Below are 17,449 nucleotides of genomic sequence, written 5' to 3'. Positions count from 1 at the left end.
AAGGTCAACACACAAAAATCAATAGCTTTCCTCTACACCAATGACACACTCACTGAGAGAGAAATAGGGCAAATAATTCCTTTCACACTAGCATCCAAAAAACTGAAATACCTAGGAATCATCCTAATGAAAGAAATCAAAGACCTCTTCTCTGAAAACTATGGCACTCTGAAAAGAGAGACTGAAGATGATATCAGAAAATGGACAGACATCCCCTACTCCTGGGTAGGAAGGATTAATATAGTGAAAATGGCCATATTTCCAAAACTGCTATATAGATTTAATGCAATTCCAATTGAAATCCTAGCAGCATACTTCATAGACCTCAAGAAAACAATCCAAAAATTCATTTGGAGCAAGAAGAGACCCAGAATAGCAAAAGCAATTCTAGTTAACAGAGACATGGCAGGGAGTGTCACAATCCCCAACCTGCAACTCTAATACAAAGCTACTGTGATAAAAACAGCATGGTACTGGCAAAGAAACAGGCTTGAGGACCAGTGGAACGGATTAGAAGATGCAGAAACAATGTCAGACACACTCAGCCATCTCATCTTCGATAAAGGAGCCAAACACCCTCACTGGAGGAAAGATAGCCTCTTTAATAAATGGTGCTGGAAAAATTGGGCTTCAACTTGCCAAAGATTAAAACTAGACCTATATCTCTCACCATGCACTAAACTAAAATCAAAATGGATTAAAGATCTAAATATTAAAATAGAAACTCTGAACCAGTTGGAACAGAGGTTAGGTAGAACCCTTGAAGACATCGGTGTAGGAAAAGATTTTATGAACAAAACCTCAGTTGCCCGTGAACTAGAACAAACAATCAAAAAGTGGGATCTCTTCTTACTAAAAGGCTTCTGCACAGCAAGAGAAACCACCAGCAGTGTGAAGAGACAACCCACAATGTGGGGAAAAATCGTCACCTGCTTTTCCTCAGACAAAGTTCTACTATCTCGAATCTATAAAGAACTTAAAAAGATCAGACCTCCCAAATTGAAAGACCCAATCCAAAAATGGGCATCTGAAATGAACAGACATTTCTCAGACAAAGAAGTAGAAATAGCAAATAAATACATGAAAAAATGTTCATCGTCACTGGACATTCTAGAGATGCAAATGAAAACAACGCTGAGATTCCACTTCACTCCAGAAAGAATGGCTGCTATCATGAAATCAACCAATAACAAATGCTGGCGGGGCTGTGGGGAAAGAGGAACCCTGCTCCACTGCTGGTGGGAGTGTAGACTGGTGCAAGCACTGTGGAAATCAGTATGGAGATACCTCAGAGAACTAGGACTGGAAATCCCATTTGACCCCGCTATTCCACTGCTGGGGATCTTCCCCAAAGAATTAAAAGAATCATACCACAGTGATATATGTGCACCCATGTTCATAGCAGCACAGTTTGTAATAGCTAAAACTTGGAAACAGCCCAAATGCCCATCAACTGGAGACTGGATAAAGAAAATGTGGTTTTTTAATAAAATAGAGTACTACTCAGCCATAAAAAATGAGAAATTAGAGACATTTATAGCTAAGTGGATGCACATTGAGGCCATACTCTTAAGTGAAATAAATGGGACACAGATGTGTAAATACCGAATAGTTTCTCTGATGTGAGAAACTGAAAGTGTAAATAAGGACTAAATGTATAATAGGTCATGTGAAATAGGAAGAAAAGGGGCAAAGGGGAAGGAAGTGGGAGGGCTAAGGGAAAGGATAGAAGGGAATGGGATTCATATGAGAAAATGGAAAAATAGGAACAAAATTTTTGTAAATAGGGAGGACTGGAGGGGTTGAAGGGAGGGCTGGGCAAGGGTGAAAAACAAGAACCAAGAGAGACTATGTAAAGGTGCAAATTTCCAATGATGAATGTCATTATATTGTATACCTAAAATGTACCAATTATTAGAATGAATAATCGATAATGTAAAATAGGAAGAAAAGGTCCAAAGGGTTAGGGGTAGTGGGAGGCACAGGGGAAAGGAAAGAAGGGAAAGGAAAAAATAATGAGAAATGGAAAAAATGGAAATAAAGTCTTTGTAAATAGGGAAGGGTGGAGGGCGTGAAGGGAGGGCTAGGAATAGGGAAAAAATAGGAACCAAGATGCATTATATAAAGGTACAATTCCCAATGAGAAATGTAATTGTGTTGTATACCTACAATGTACCAATAAAAGAATTTAATACAAAAAAAAAAAAAAAAGAAACTGGCTTTATACAATAGGTAAGTGAAGGGGCATAGTTTTGTCCCAGTAAAACTTGGTATAGATACTGAAACTTGAATTTCATATAATTATTTATGAAATACTCTTTTTTAAAGTCATTTAAATATGTAAAACTTATTCTTAGCTTGTGGGCCTTTTAGAAAGAGGAGGGGTACTGGATTTGGCCCAAAGCCCATACAGTAGTTTGCCAGTTCCTCATCAGAAAGTTGAAATATATTACATCTCTCAATTCTATAGTCTTAACTGAGAAATTTTTCATTTAAGTACTTTTGTAGTTTATCACCTGTATTCCCTGATATAACCTTATATTTATTAGACATAATTGTATGTTGCAGTCATTGAGAACTTGGCAGAAGAACCTCAGAACTTGTTTTGTGACTAACGTTCCAAGAGGCTGGGGGTTTAGGTCAGTGGCACTGCGCCTGCCTCACAAGTGCAAGGTCCTGAGTTTGATCCCTGGTACCAAAAAAAGACTAAAGTCCTGAGAGTATTCTCTCTGCAACAGAATTCTTTCCCAAGATAACTAGAAGATGGATGATTTTGCTATAAACATCACTGTATTTTCTTTAATAATATTTTGAATTAGATTTTTAAATTATATTTGGGGTGGGAGATAAATGGAAAATACAATATTATTTGCCACAAATAAAAGGAAATTGTAAAAAGTGAAAACAGAACAGTGTTATTTGCCAGAAAGCCTTGAAACTGATGCATTTTCTTCTTTTTATGAATAAAAGAACATTACTAAAATTTCAGAAATGTTAAAGTAGATTGAGAAGCTTATGTGAAAATTTGAGAAGAAACTGATGAAAATTTTTATATCAACATGATCTTGAGTAGTTGCTTGTATTAGGAAGCTTTTTTACAGCTGATAGCAGTTGAGTTAATAGCATTTATTAAGAAAAATGTGACTTTAATTGAAATAAGTTTTATTATGAAAAGCTTTTTTATAGCACATAAAAGATTTGGCAGGGTTTTTTTAACATATAATCTCTCATCTAAAACCAGTGCTCTGGAGAATTCAAATTCCTAATTTCTAAGGATAGTCTTTCTTTTTTTTTTTTTTGGTACCAAGCATCGAACTCAGTCCTTCCACTTGCGGGGCAGGCAATGGAACCACTGAGCTAAATCCCCAGCCCTAGGATAGTCTTTCTAAATAAATTATATTCCCTTCCAGTTACTGATCTGCCAGGTCAATATGGCAGTTCTGACAGCTTTCTCTGGAGTATATCTTAAGTATATACTTTTTTCTTTTGCTGCTCCTTCTCCTTCTCCTCCTTCTCGTTTTTTGTTTTGTTTTGTTTTGTTTGAGACAGAATCTCACTGTGTAGTTCATACTGACCTTGGACTCACTATTAACCCAGCCTGGCCTCAAACTCATTTTGATCCTCCTGCCTCAGCCTCCTGAGTGCTAGGATTACAGGCATGTGCCACTACACCTGGTTTAAGGATATTCTTTTTAGAAGATAATGCCTCACTAGTATTTATCAGTGTGGCTAGATGAAGGAAGGACCAGTTTTCTTCTTTTCTTTCTAGAGAGCTTTTGTCTATTCTCTGTTCTGATCCATGGTTGATAGGAAGTTTGTACAGTCAGCTTTCATTAAGGGTACAGGAAGAATAGGGCATTAGAGAGACAATCCTTTGTGAATCTTAAACTGAATCTTATCCTTTGTGACCTGTCTGTAGAATTTTGGCATCTGCTAATTTGCATCTCTAATTATGATGTAATGTTTGAACTAAGCAGTAGATACTTACAAGGGACCCCATGAAACATTTTATGAAATGGTCTGAAAAAATACCTATATATATTTCTCTGTTTGGCTCTCCTTAGCTTCTCTTTAATATCCAGTTTGAGTTCTGCCTGAAAAATTAAGAATCAGTGTTTGGTGCAGGGAGTGATGGTATGGTGAAAGAGGATTGGAAAGGAGAAGAAAGGGAGATAGGTATAAAAGGAGGGGAAGAAGTATCCTTGTTACTAATATAACAGTATATGATGTTGTCTTAGCATTTCTAGAATTTTATGGGGGAATAGCCAATGAGCAATTGACAGTTGTTAGCCAACAACTAACTATAGTGATACTCATGCAGTAATTGGTAAGTTTCTCTTAAAGCCAGAGATTATGTTTTGTCCTTTTTTTGGCAGGGGGGGAGCTACCGGGGATTGAACTCAGGACCTTGCGCTTGCGAGGCAGGCAGCAGAACCACTGAGCTAAATCCCTGGCCCAAACCCAGAGATTATGATTAAAGAAAATATCATAAACAAGGCCCCAAAAAAAGCTAGAGTAAAGAGAGAACAGCATTTTAATACACACATTTGTAGGAAAAATATTTTTAAAGAATCATGATTTTGGTAAGAGTTTTACAAAATGTTTATACAAATAGTTACATCTGGAAATTTTTAAGCTTTTGGGAACAGAGAAGCCTTTGATTACCCATTTATAATAATACAAAGAAACTATGTTAGAAACTAGAGAATATAATTTAAATGTTACCATAAAAACCAAAATTGTTAATTCACTTCCTATATTGGTTAATGTCTCCCTAATTGAGATTAAAACCTGCTGACAGTGTAACTAAGACTATATTATTATTGTTCCATTTTAAAGCTTTTAATGAGCTTACTGCTGTCACCTCTTAAATATTTATTGACCTTTTACTTAATAACTTTGGGTTGATTTTAGGCCACAAACAAAATGGAAATGAAAGAAATTTCGAAACACAAGGCATTATGGAAAATGAGCTCAACCAAGGAACCCTTACCAATTACTGGTATAGAAGCCAGTCCTTTGAAGAAATTCACCATTCCAAAGATCAGGAGGACAGCTGGAAAAGGTAAAATTTCTATAGAAGATGAGATTTTTTAAATATCTATTGTTTTAGTATTTGTCTGATTATTAATGTTCATCTCCTATTTTGACTATATGAAATTCGGTTAAGTCAGGTCTCTTAATTCCTTAAACACAAATGTGCTTCTCTTATTCCACAGTATTGAATAGACACCTACTTGTCTGTGTAGAAGTAGTTTACTTACTCCTACCCCTCCCAGTAAATACACTAAAAACTGAAAATTGTATGTAAAACATATGTAAGAAGACTTTCAAAGTAGAGAGGAAACAATGGACCAACAAAGAAATGCAGGACTTCGAGCAATGGCATAATAGTTCTCCAGATCTTCTGTTTCCTCAGTATCTCAGATTGGATGCCTACAACCAAGAAATACCAACTAGCACAGACACCCCCACACCTGTATGCCTGAGCATGCGCACATGCACACATACACACATATATGCAGCCCTAAGAAAATCCTGGCCAAATAGGAGAAAAAGGAGAACCCTAGAAACATAAAAAATTCATTCCTCCAAATACAACAAGTAGGGGACCCTGGGATCTTGCACTTTTGTCAGCAAAGGTTAAATGAAAGACATGTGAGTCTGTGTGTGCGGCTAGAGGAAGCCAAGTGGGCAGCCTGAATTCCCAATAAGGTTTCAGTAGTGACCAAATACAGAGCCTAGACTTTTACCACCACATAGCAATAACACGTTCTCATCTGTGCCATCCTCTGCCTTGCAGTATTTATGAATTTCCATCTCTATGGGGATGAGCTACTCTGTCCCACTAGAGTCAAGTCACTGAATATAAAGTGCAGCATCAAAACTTTCACCAGGTCCAACAATAACAAGGAATCTGTCTCCTACCAGGAAGTCAGTGAGGGAACAGTAGGGCATATACTTCCACCCCTTTGTAACAGTAACAGGATATCCCCCAGAGTGTCAGTAGATGCTCTGTAGAGAGCAAGGACTTCAGTCCTGCTAGATGGTCAAGAGTTACTGCTCCTCTTTCACTGTCATCATGGTTTTAGTAAAGGGGTGCTAAGATCCAAGATTTAAAATACAATCCAGGATCTCAAAACAATACCATACCCACAGTGTACAAAATACACTAAAAGTCATTCATCTTGTCACTCACTAGCCAGGAAATTCTCAACTTGAATGAGAAAAGATACTAGAAATGCTGAAGTGACACAAGAGTTGGAATTAATCTGACAAGCTTTTAAAGCAGCTACCATAAAGATGTTTGAACAAGCAATTACATTCTTAAAACAAATGAAAAAATAGAAAATTTCACCGAAGAAATAAGATATATAATAAAGAACCAAATAGATTTATAGCTAAAACATAGAATTGAAATAAAAATTTAAACCAAAAAAAAAAGAGAACTTCAAGGAAAAATAGAGGAAATCCACTATTACATGTAATAGAGTATAGTTAGAAACTTCATTGCCTCTTTACCTGAAATGGACTTAGCCAACAGACACAAAATCAATAAGGATATAATTGAACTCAGCACTACCATCAAGTAACTGAATATAATGTACATCTATAGATTATCCAACAGTTGCATGGTATACATTCTTAAGCTCATATGAAACATTCACCAAGATAGACCACATCTGTGCTATAAATCAAATCTCATACAATGCCAGTTCTTAAACCACAGTGGAATTAAACTAGAAATCAGTAATATAAAAGCTGTAAAATCGTAAAATACTTAAAAGAATAAACATCACACTTCTAAATAACATGTAAGTTGAAGAAGAAGAAATCTCAAGAGCAATTTTTTTTTTTTGGTACTGGGGATCGAACTTGGGTCCTTGCACTTGCACAGCAGGTGGCAAAACCACTGAGCTACATTCCTGGCCCTCAAGAGAAATTTAAAAATACCTTGGACTAAAAGTTAAAATACAACAAAATTTATGGGACACAGTAAAAGCATTGCTTAGAGGGAAATTTATAGCATCCAATACATATATTAGGAAATAAGATCTAAAATCAATGATTTAAATTTCTCCCTTGGGAAATTTGAAAAATGGAGAACAAATTACAAGTCAGCAAGCAGAACAAGAAATAAAATAAGAGCAATAATTAATGATATTGGAAATTAGTAGAAAAATCAAAGTCAGGCTTTTGAGAATAATAAAGTTGATAAGCTTCTAGCCATGATAACTAAGGAAAAGAAGGACACAAAATTACTAATCGTAGAAAAGAAAGAGGGGTTTCCACCACTCCCAGCTCAGAGGAAGGGGCCTCCTACCCTCCATTCCATCACTTCCAGCCCAGAGGAAGGGGCTTCTGGGCTGCTGTTCCACTGCTCCCAGCACAGAGGATGTGAGCCATGCGGGCAACAACAGCACCCCCCCCCCCGCATCGAAATGAGAAGACAAGTAAATAAGTCTCAAAACCAGACTTCGAGATCACCTACAGCAACCCCAAAGGGAAATGAGATGGAACACTCTGATACTCAACCACCTGGACTCCCTGAACTGGCAACAAAAGAGGACCTGGAAAAAAATGAAATCAGAAATAATTTCTCAGATAACAGCAGAGATTGTGCCCATAGTGCAAGTCATGATTGATAAATCTAGAGAGGAGCTGAGGAACATGGTGGAATCCCAACATAGGAAACAAATGGAATCCATAAAACAGATGCAAACATATTTCCAGGAGATTAAAAACTCCATTGAGCCAATGAGCCAATGTGAGGACAGAATTTCAAATATAGAAGACAGAATTGCACTTAGTGACCAGGAAAAGAAAAATTGCTTCAAAATTGTAAGGGACCTCGAGATGTCAATCCAGCAGCTGCTAGAAGATGCAAAGAAGAATAACTTAAGACTGATCAGAGTCAACAAAGAAACAGGAGAGAGTGCAGATGACATAAAAAAGCTGTTCACAGAGGTTCTGTTCACAGAAGTAATGGCAGAAAACTTCCCAAGCAGGGGAAAAGAACATACATACAGATAAGTGAGGCATATAGGACTCCAACTAGCCTTGATCAAAAAAAAACTACACATAGGCATATAATTGTTAAGATTCCAGAAACCCAACAGCAGAACAAAGTTCTACAAGCAGTTAGAGAAAAGAAACAAATCACATACAAAGGAAAGCCCATCAGAATCACAGCAGACTTCTCAACACAAACCCTCAAGGCAAGAAGAGCTTGGAGTGATGTATTCCAAGCCCTAAAGGAAAACACCCTCCAACCCAGATTGGTGTACCGTGCAAAGCTATCTTTCAAAATTGATGGAGAAGTAAGAATCTTTCATGACAAAGAGCACCTTAGGAGGTTCATGAATACCAAACCAGCACTCCAAAAATTTTTAAACAATATCCTAGGAAAAGACAACGAGGATCACATCCCCAGGAAGCACAGCAGAATGAATCATTTATCAGGAGCAACAAGAAATTAAATATAAAGGGGGAGAACCCAACAAAAAGAAAAAGTCATGGCAATGACAAGTCAATACGTTTCAGTTATAACCATCAATGTTAATGGTCTCAATTCACCAATCAAAAGAAATAGACTGGCAGAATGGGTCAAGAAGCAAAATCCAACAATATGCTGCATACAAGAAACACACTTAATTCAAAAGGAAACTCATAGACTGAAAGTTAAAGGGTGGAAAGCAATACTTCATGTGACAGGAACCCGAAAAAAAGCAGGAGTAGCCATCCTCTTTGCAGATCAAGTAGATTTCAAACCAACACATTAAGAGAGATGAACAAGGACACTACATCCTTGTAAAGGGGACAATCCAAGAGGAAGAGATGACAATCATAAATATCTATGCACCAAACACTAGTGCACCCAACTATATAAAACAAATACTAACAGACATGAAAAGTCATATATGCACTAATACAACAGTAGTAGGGGACCTCAATACCCCACTGTCACAAATAGATAGATCAACTAGACAAAAAATAAGTAATGAAATACTGGAACTCAATTGAACTCTTGAACAAATGAACTAAACAGATGTTTACAGAGTCTTCCACCCCACAAAATCAGAATACACATTCTTTTCAGCTGCGCACAGGTCATTCTCCAAAATAGACCACATACTCACACACAGAACATGTTTAAGTAAGTGCAAAGGAATTGAAGTTAGCCCTTGTATATTATCAGACCATAGTGCAATGAAATTGAAGATCAATAGCAAAATAAACCACAAGAACTTCATAAACACATGGAAATTGAACATCTCACTTCTGAATAACCAATGGGTCACAGAGGAAATTAAAGAAGAAATCAGACAGTTCCTTCAATTAAATGACAATGACAATACAACATATCAGAATCTATGGGACACAATGAAAGCAGTCTTACGAGGGAAGTTCATAGCAGTGAATATTCACATTAGGAAAACAGAATGAGCCCAATTAAACAACCTGATGCTGAACCTCAAGCTTCTAGAAAAAGAAGAGCAGGACAAATCCAAAGCTCATACAAGGGAGGAAATTGTAAAGATCACAGCAGAAATCAATTCAATGTAGACTAAGAGAACAATACAAAAAATTAATGAAGCCAAGAGTTGGTTCTTCGAAAGAATCAACATAATTGACAAACCTTTAGCCAACCTTGTCAGAAAAAGGAAAGAAAAGGCCCACATCCATGCAGTTAGGAATGAAAAGGGTGAAATTACAACAGATCCAGCAGAAATCCAGAGGGTCATCAGTACCTACTTTGAGAACCTATATGCCAATAAGATGGAAAACACAGAAGAAATGGACAGATTCCTAGATACATATGAATTACCAAAGTTGAACGAAGAAGACTTAAAAATTCTAAACGACCCAGTATCAATCAGTGAAATTGAAAACGTAATTTAAAACTTACCATCTAAGAAAAGCCCAGGTCCTGATGGCTTCACTGCTCAATTCTACAAGATATTTAGAGAGGAACTACTGCCACTACTGTTTAAACTGTTCAATGAAATTGAAAGGGAAGCAGTACTCCCAAAATCATTCCTGGAAGCAAGCATCACCTTGATCCCCAAAGCAGAGAAAGAGCCACCCGAAAAGGAGAACTATAGGCTGATCTTACTAATGAACATAGATGCAAAAATCCTTAATAAGACACTGGCGAATAGAATGCAGAAGATCATCAAGAAGATCACACACCCTGACCAAGTGGGATTCTTCCCAGGGATGCAGGGATGGTTCAACATATTCAAATCAATAGATGTAATACACTATATCAATAGAGCCAAGGACAAAAACCATATGATCATCTTAATAGATACAGAAAATGCATTTGACAAAGTCCGACACGCATTTATGGTAAAAACCCTACAAAAAATTGGAATAGTTGTCTCTACCTCAATCTGATAAAAGCTATCTATGAAAAACAACAGCCAGTGTCATACTAAATGGTCAAAAACTGAAATCCTTCACACTAAATTCAGGAACAAGACAAGGATGTCCACTATCACCACTCTTGTTCAATATAGTTCTGGAAACATTAGCCATGGCAGTTAGACAAGAGAAAGAAATAAAGGGAATAAAGATAGGAAATGAGGAAGTCAAATTGTCACTATTTGGAGATGACATGGTGCTCTATATAGAAGACCCCAAGAACTCCACCAAAAGTCTTCTAGACTTAATAACCAAATTCAGTCAAGTAGCTGGATACAAGGTCAACACACAAAAATCAATAGCTTTCCTGTACACAAACAATAGACTCACTGAGAGAGAAAGAGGACAAACAATTCCTTTCACAATAGCATCCAAGACACTGAAATACCTAGGAATCAACCTAACAAAAGAAATCAAAGACCTCTGAAAACTATAGCACTTTGAAAAGAGAGATTGAAGATGATATCAGAAAATGGACAGACATCCCCTGCTTCTGGGTAGGAAGGATCAACATAGTGAAAATGCCCATACTTCCAAAACTGTTATATAGATTCAATGCAATCCCAGTTGAAATCCCAGCAGCATACTTCATGGACCTTGAGAAAACAATCCAAAAATTCATTTGGAGCAAGAAGAGAGCCAGAATAGCAAAAACAGTTCTAGGTAACAGAGACATGGCAGGGGGTATCACAATCCTCAACTTGCAACTCTACTACAAAGCTACTGTGATAAAAACAGCGTGGTACTGGCAAAGAAACAGACCTGAGGACCAGTGGAACAGATTAGAAGATGCCTAAACAGGTCCAGACACACTCAGCCATCTCATCTTCAATAAAAGAGCCAAACGCCCTCACTGGAGGAAAGATAGCCTCTTTAATAAATGGTGCTGGAAAAATTGGGCTTCAACTTGCCAAAGATTAAAACTAGACCTGTATCTCTCACCATGCACTAAACTAAAATCTAAATGGATTAAAGATCTAAATACTGAAATAGAAATGCTGAACCGGCTGGAACAGAGGTTAGGTAGAACTCTTGAAGACATTGGTGTAGGAAAAGATTTTATAAACTAAACCTCAGTTGCCCGTGAACTGGCACACACAATCAATAAGTGGGATCTCTTCTTATTAAAAAGCTTCTGCACAGCAAGAAAAACCACCAGCAGTGTGAAGAGACAACCTACAATGTGGGACAAAATCTTCACCTGCTCTTCCTCAGACAAAGGTCTACTATCTTGAATCTATAAAGAACTTAAAAAGATCAGACCTCCCAAATTGAAAGACCCAATCCAAAAATGGGCATCTGAAATGAACAGACATTTCTCAGACAAAGAAGTAGAAATAGCAAATAAATACATGAAAAAATGTTCAACATCACTGGTCATTCGAGAGATGCAAATGAAAACAACGCTGAGATTCCACCTCACTCCAGAAAGAATGGCTGCTATCATGAAATCAACCAATAACAAATTCTGGTGGGCTTGTGGGGAAAGAGGAACACTGCTCCACTGCTGGTGGGAGTGTAGACTGGTGCAACCACTGTGGAAATCAGTATGGAGCTACCTCAAAGAATTAGGACTGGAAGTCCCATTGGACCCAGCTATTCCCCTGCTGGGGATCTTCCCCAAAGAATTAAAAGAATCATACCACAGTGATATATGTGCACTCATGTTCATATCAGTACATTTTGTAATAGCTAAAATTTGGAAGCAGCCCAAATGCCCATCAACTGGAGACTGGATAAAGAAAATGTGGTTTTTTATAAAATGGAATACTACTTGGCCATGAAAAATGAGAAATTAGAGACATTTATAGCTAAATGGATGCACATTGAGGCAATACTCTAAAGTGAAATAAGTAGGACACACGTGTAAATACTGAATAGTTTCTCTAGTGTGAGAAACTGAAAGTGCAAGTAAGGACTAAAAGGTATAATAAATAATGTGAAATAGGAAGAAAAGGGGCAAAGGGGAAGGGGAAGTGGGAGGGGTAAGGGAAAGGAAAGAAAGGAATGGAATTAATAGGAGAAAATGAAAAAATGGAAACAAAGTCTTTGTAAATAGGGAGGGATGGAGGGGTTGAAGGGAGGGCAGGCGAAGGCGAAGGGGGAAAAAATAAGAACCAAGAGAGATTATGTAAAGGTGCAAATTTCCAGTGATGAATGTAATTATATTGTATACCTAAAATGTACCAATAAAATAAAAATTTTTTAAAAAGAAATGAAAGAGGAATATCACTATAGAGCTCATAAAAAGCTTAAAAATTCTTTTGAAAAGAACTTTGCCCTCAGATTTTATGTCCTACATGAAATGTAGTAATTCCTTAAATATATAGTCTTTCAAAACTCATACGAAAATAGGCAATCTAAATAAGCCTATATCTGCTAAAGAAATTGGATCAATAATTAATATTCTTCCAAAACACAAAGCACCAGACCCAGATGGGTTCACTGATGAATGCTGCCAAAAATTTAAGGAATAAATTATACCAGTTCTCTATAATCTCTTTCGGAAGATAGAAGCAAAGGAATTACTTCCTAATTCTGTGAAACCAGCATCATGGTAATACCAAAAATAAGATAAAGAAATTGCAGGAAAAGAAAGCTGCAGACCAGGTTCTATCATAAAAATAGGTGCAGAAATTCTCAACAAAATACTAAGAAATCAAATCCAACAGTATATAAAAATAATTTTATACCACTGCCAAGTGGGATTGATCTGTTATGACTGGTTCAGCATATGAGAATCAGTTATTGTAATCTGTCATATTAACAAGCTAAAGTACAAAAATCATGATTATAATAGTAGATAAAGATAGCATTTGACATCCAACATTCATTCGTGACAAAATTCTCAGCAAACTAGGAATAGAGTACATTTTCCTCAACTTGATGACAAATACAAGTTGACCATCCTGCATTTGAAAATCTGAAATCCAAAACACTTCAAACTCCAAAACTTTTGAAGTGCTATATATTATGATGCTCTTAGTTTAGGCTTATGGAACACTTCAGATTTTTGAATAAGGACACTCAAGTGATAAAGTCTATGTAAATACTCCAAAATTTTGAAAAAGTGTGAAATGCTTATGGTCTCAAGCATTCAGGAAAAAGGATATTCAACTTATACAGTGAACCCTTGAGTTAGGACCAGCTTGACATAGGAACGACTTGGGTTATGACCAGAATTTTAATTGTAATTTATGACCAAAGTCTTAAATTACAACCCAAATGCCAGTCTTTCTGTGTGGGGTTAATTGAGAAACCCTGGGCCAGTGTCTCTCTGAGACCACTGAGAACTGCCTGGAAGAAAGTGGGACCTAAAATTATATAGAAGAGAGACTTTAAAGGCTCTGTAGAGGAGCCTGAGCATTCAATTGACCCTGTTATTGATGACATTTTCACTATACCAGAGTTCATAGGCTTGCAGGTAGACAGTGGTGATATTGAGGAACTGGTGAAGGAACACTCATAGGAACTGTCTACAGCGGAACTTCAGCAACTTCTGGCTGAGCAACAGAGAATAGCAGCTGAGCTTTCTGAAGAGGAGGGGAAGTATCAGTAATCAGTACAGCAAAGTTCTTCTGAAATAAAGGAAATCCTGAAAAAAGTGGACAGAGGTACAGACATTTGTAGAGAAGACACAACCAGACAGAGAAAAAGCCAATCATTGCATTCACTTGCTTAATGAAAATGTCATGTCATACTACAGAACAGTGTTAAAGAAAAGACAGAAACAACCTTAGACCGGTTTTTAGTTCTAAAAAGGTTGAGATCTAATGAGCAAGAAGCAGGACATAGTGGGCTACAAACTCTCCCAAGGAGAGAAGGGACACCAGAGAGCCAGATTCCTGATGTTCTTATGGAAGAAGACTCTCCTCCTAAACAACCACCTTCCGTTTCCTCCTCCCTTCCTACAAGCCAAAGATGTCAACTTGAATGGTGAATACAGCATGAAATTGTTGTTTCTGGTAAACTAGGCACATTTTATAACTTTTTGGTGAATACACTAGGAAAATTATTGGTGTTTCTAGTAAATTACTCACATTATACAACCCATTTTTATTATGAAAAGGTTAAGGGGTGCTTTGAGAGGTTTGGAATGCATTATGAGTATTTCCATTATTTCTTTTGGGAAAAATAGTCTTGATTTATACAACCAACTTGAGTTAAAACCAGCCCTTGAGAACAAATTGAGTTTGTAAGTCAGGGGTCCATTGTATCTAAAAAAAGCATACAACCAACTTCATACTTAACATTGAGAAACTTGAAGCTTTCACACTCAGATCAAAGTAAGCATGTCCTCTCTCACCCCTGCTTTGCAACTTAGTACTAGCTGTCTAGGAAATAAAAGCGTGCAGATTGGAAGGGAAGAAGTAAAATTGTCCTTGTTTATAGACAACATGATCATCTATGTAGAAAATCCAAAAGAATCTAAAATATCTCTTGGCATTCATTAGTAATTATGACAAGTGGAATTTGAAATTTAAAACACCATACCCTTTATATTAGTACCAAACAATAAAATACCTAGATTTAGATCTAACAAAGTATATACAAGATTTATATGAGAAAAACTACAAAATCTCTAAGGAAGAAATCACAGAAAGGGTTAATGGAGAAATTATATGTTCATAGATAGTCAAAAGGCCTGTTTTTACCAACTTGATGTACATTCATTATAATCCCAATGACAATCTCAGTAGGTGCTTTTGTGGATCACCAAACTGATTCTAAAGTTTATAGAGAGAAACAAAAAAAAATCCAGATAGCCCAATCAGCACTGAAAAAAAAAAGAGAGAACTGACAGTAATTCAAGACATACAAGAAAGCTATAATAATACAATGTATTGTTGCCAAAAGAATAGGCCAAAAAAATCCATGGAACAAAATAGCTCAGAAATAGACTCACATAAATAAAAACTTATCTCACAGGAGCAAAAGCAATATACTGTCTTCTCAACAAATGGGACTGGAATACTGTAATTGGACATTTACTGCAGAGTGAATCTAGATACAGACTTTACATTCATCACAAAAGTGAACTCAAAATGAATCACAGATCTAGATGTAAAATGCAAAACTCTAAAATTCACAAAAGATAACTTAGGAGAAAATCTAGATGACAGAGTTTGGCAGTGACTTTTAGTTGTAACAGCAAAGGCATAATCTGTGGAAGGAACTATTGATTAGCTGGACTTTATTAAAATTAGGTTTTTTGTTGAGCATGGTGGGCACTCCTGTAATCCCAGTACTATGGGAGGCTGAGGCAGGAGGATCACACATTCAAGCCCAGCCTGGGCAACTTATCAACTTGGTTGAGACCCTGTCTCAAAAAGAAAAAAAATAAATAAAAAAGGGTCAAGATTGTAGCTCAGTATCAAGGCCCTGAGTTCACAAAAAATTAAAGCCCTAGTAACACAAAACATTAATTAAATTTAAAATTCTTGCTTTACAAAAGACACTGTCAAGCCAGGCATATTGACAAACACCTGTCATGGCAGCTAGTTGGGAGGCTGAGGCAGTAGAATAGTAAGACAGGGATAAGTCAGATTTTTTTTAAATGTCTGAGGATGTAGCTCACTGATAAGAGTGCTTGCCTGACATTAACAAGGCCCTAGATTCAATCCCCAATATCACCAAAAACAAAGAAACTGTCAAAAGCGAAAACAATCCACAAACTTAGAGAACATGTCTTAAAATGCAACAACAGAAAACTAATTAAAAAGTGGACCGGACATCCTAAGACCCTTCACCAAAGAAGATATACATATGGAAAGTAAGCATATTAAAAGATGTTCTGCATCATATGTCATCACAGAAATGCAAATTAAAACAATGAAATACCACCACACACCTATTAAAATGAATAAAATCCAGAACATTGATGACACCAAATGCAAATGAATAGAAAGTCTCATTCATTGTTGGTGGGGATACAAACTGGTACTGCTAATTTTGGAAGACAGTTTGGCAGTTTATTATAAAACTAAAACACACTCTTAACATATGCTGTAGCAGTCATGCTGCTTAGTATTTATCCACATCAGTTGAAAACTTATGTCCATACAAAAACCCACACATGGATGTTTATATCGACTTTAGTTGTCATTGCCAGAATTTAAAAGTGTCTGAAATGTCATTTGGTACATGAATGATACCCTCAACATGGAGTGTTATTTAGTTCTGAAAAAGGAGTTATCAAGCCTAGGCAGGAAATGGAAGAATCTTAAATGCAAATTACTAAATTTAAACAGCCAGTCTGAAAAGCCAAAATACTGTATGATTCCAACTGTTTGACTGGAAAAGGTAGAACTATGGAGATGGTAAAATTATTAGAATTGCCAGGGTTTGGGGCAGCGAGAGAGAATAGATGGAGCGGGACTACTTCTTGGATAATAAAACTACTCTGTATGATATGATACTTGTGATTATTTGTCAAAAGCATGAAGGAACAACACCAAGAATGAACACTAATGTGAACTATAGACTGGTGGTGGCAAACCTATGGCACACATGCCACACTCAGCTGTTTATTATCATGGAAAGCTCTAAAAAACTCGCCATCACTGCTACAGACCCTTAGTAATAATTATATATCAATTTAGGGTCATCATTTATAGCAAATATGGCCACTCTGTTGAGGGATGTTGGTAATGAGAAAGACTAGTGGAGGGGGGCCATAGAATGTATGGGAAATATCTGTACCTTTCAAGATTTGCTATGAATGAAAGTTCTCTAAAAGTCTGTAACAGAAGAAAAAACACCTGTTGGATAGGGTCAAGAGAAGAATGGAGATGACAGTGGGAAGAATCAGTGAATGTGTATGTAGAACAATAGAAATTCCAATGTGAATGACATAGAGAAAATAGGAAAAGTAAAGAGAATCCCAGAGAGTTGTGAAATAAGAAGAAAATGATCTAATATCTTTGTTATTAAGTGCCAGGAGGAAAAGAGAAAGTGGAGCTGAAAATTTTTTTTTAAGAAATACTGACTAAAAATCCCCAAATTGGGCAGAAATCCATAA

At 36.7% G+C, this 17,449-nt stretch overlaps 1 protein-coding gene across 3 annotated transcripts in view; it reads left to right on the top strand.

The window, feature by feature from the left end:
- The window catches only part of Tex15 (testis expressed 15, meiosis and synapsis associated), a 100,438-nt gene that overhangs the window by 29,705 nt on the left and 53,284 nt on the right, over positions 1–17,449 (top strand). For all 3 annotated transcript variants that reach the window (XM_021236856.2, XM_021236851.2, XM_021236852.2), the window contains one exon: positions 4,915–5,065. In XM_021236856.2, the coding sequence (XP_021092515.2) occupies positions 4,927–5,065 (139 nt within the window). In that variant the 5' untranslated portion in view covers positions 4,915–4,926. The remainder of the gene's footprint in view (positions 1–4,914; positions 5,066–17,449) is intronic.

This window comes from Heterocephalus glaber, unplaced genomic scaffold (genome assembly GCF_053883595.1).
Source record: "Heterocephalus glaber isolate CG9 unplaced genomic scaffold, H.glaber_assembly_v1.0 deba00001461, whole genome shotgun sequence".
NCBI classification, from domain to species: Eukaryota; Metazoa; Chordata; class Mammalia; order Rodentia; family Bathyergidae; genus Heterocephalus; species Heterocephalus glaber.
This window is presented reverse-complemented; position numbering and strand designations above follow the sequence as displayed.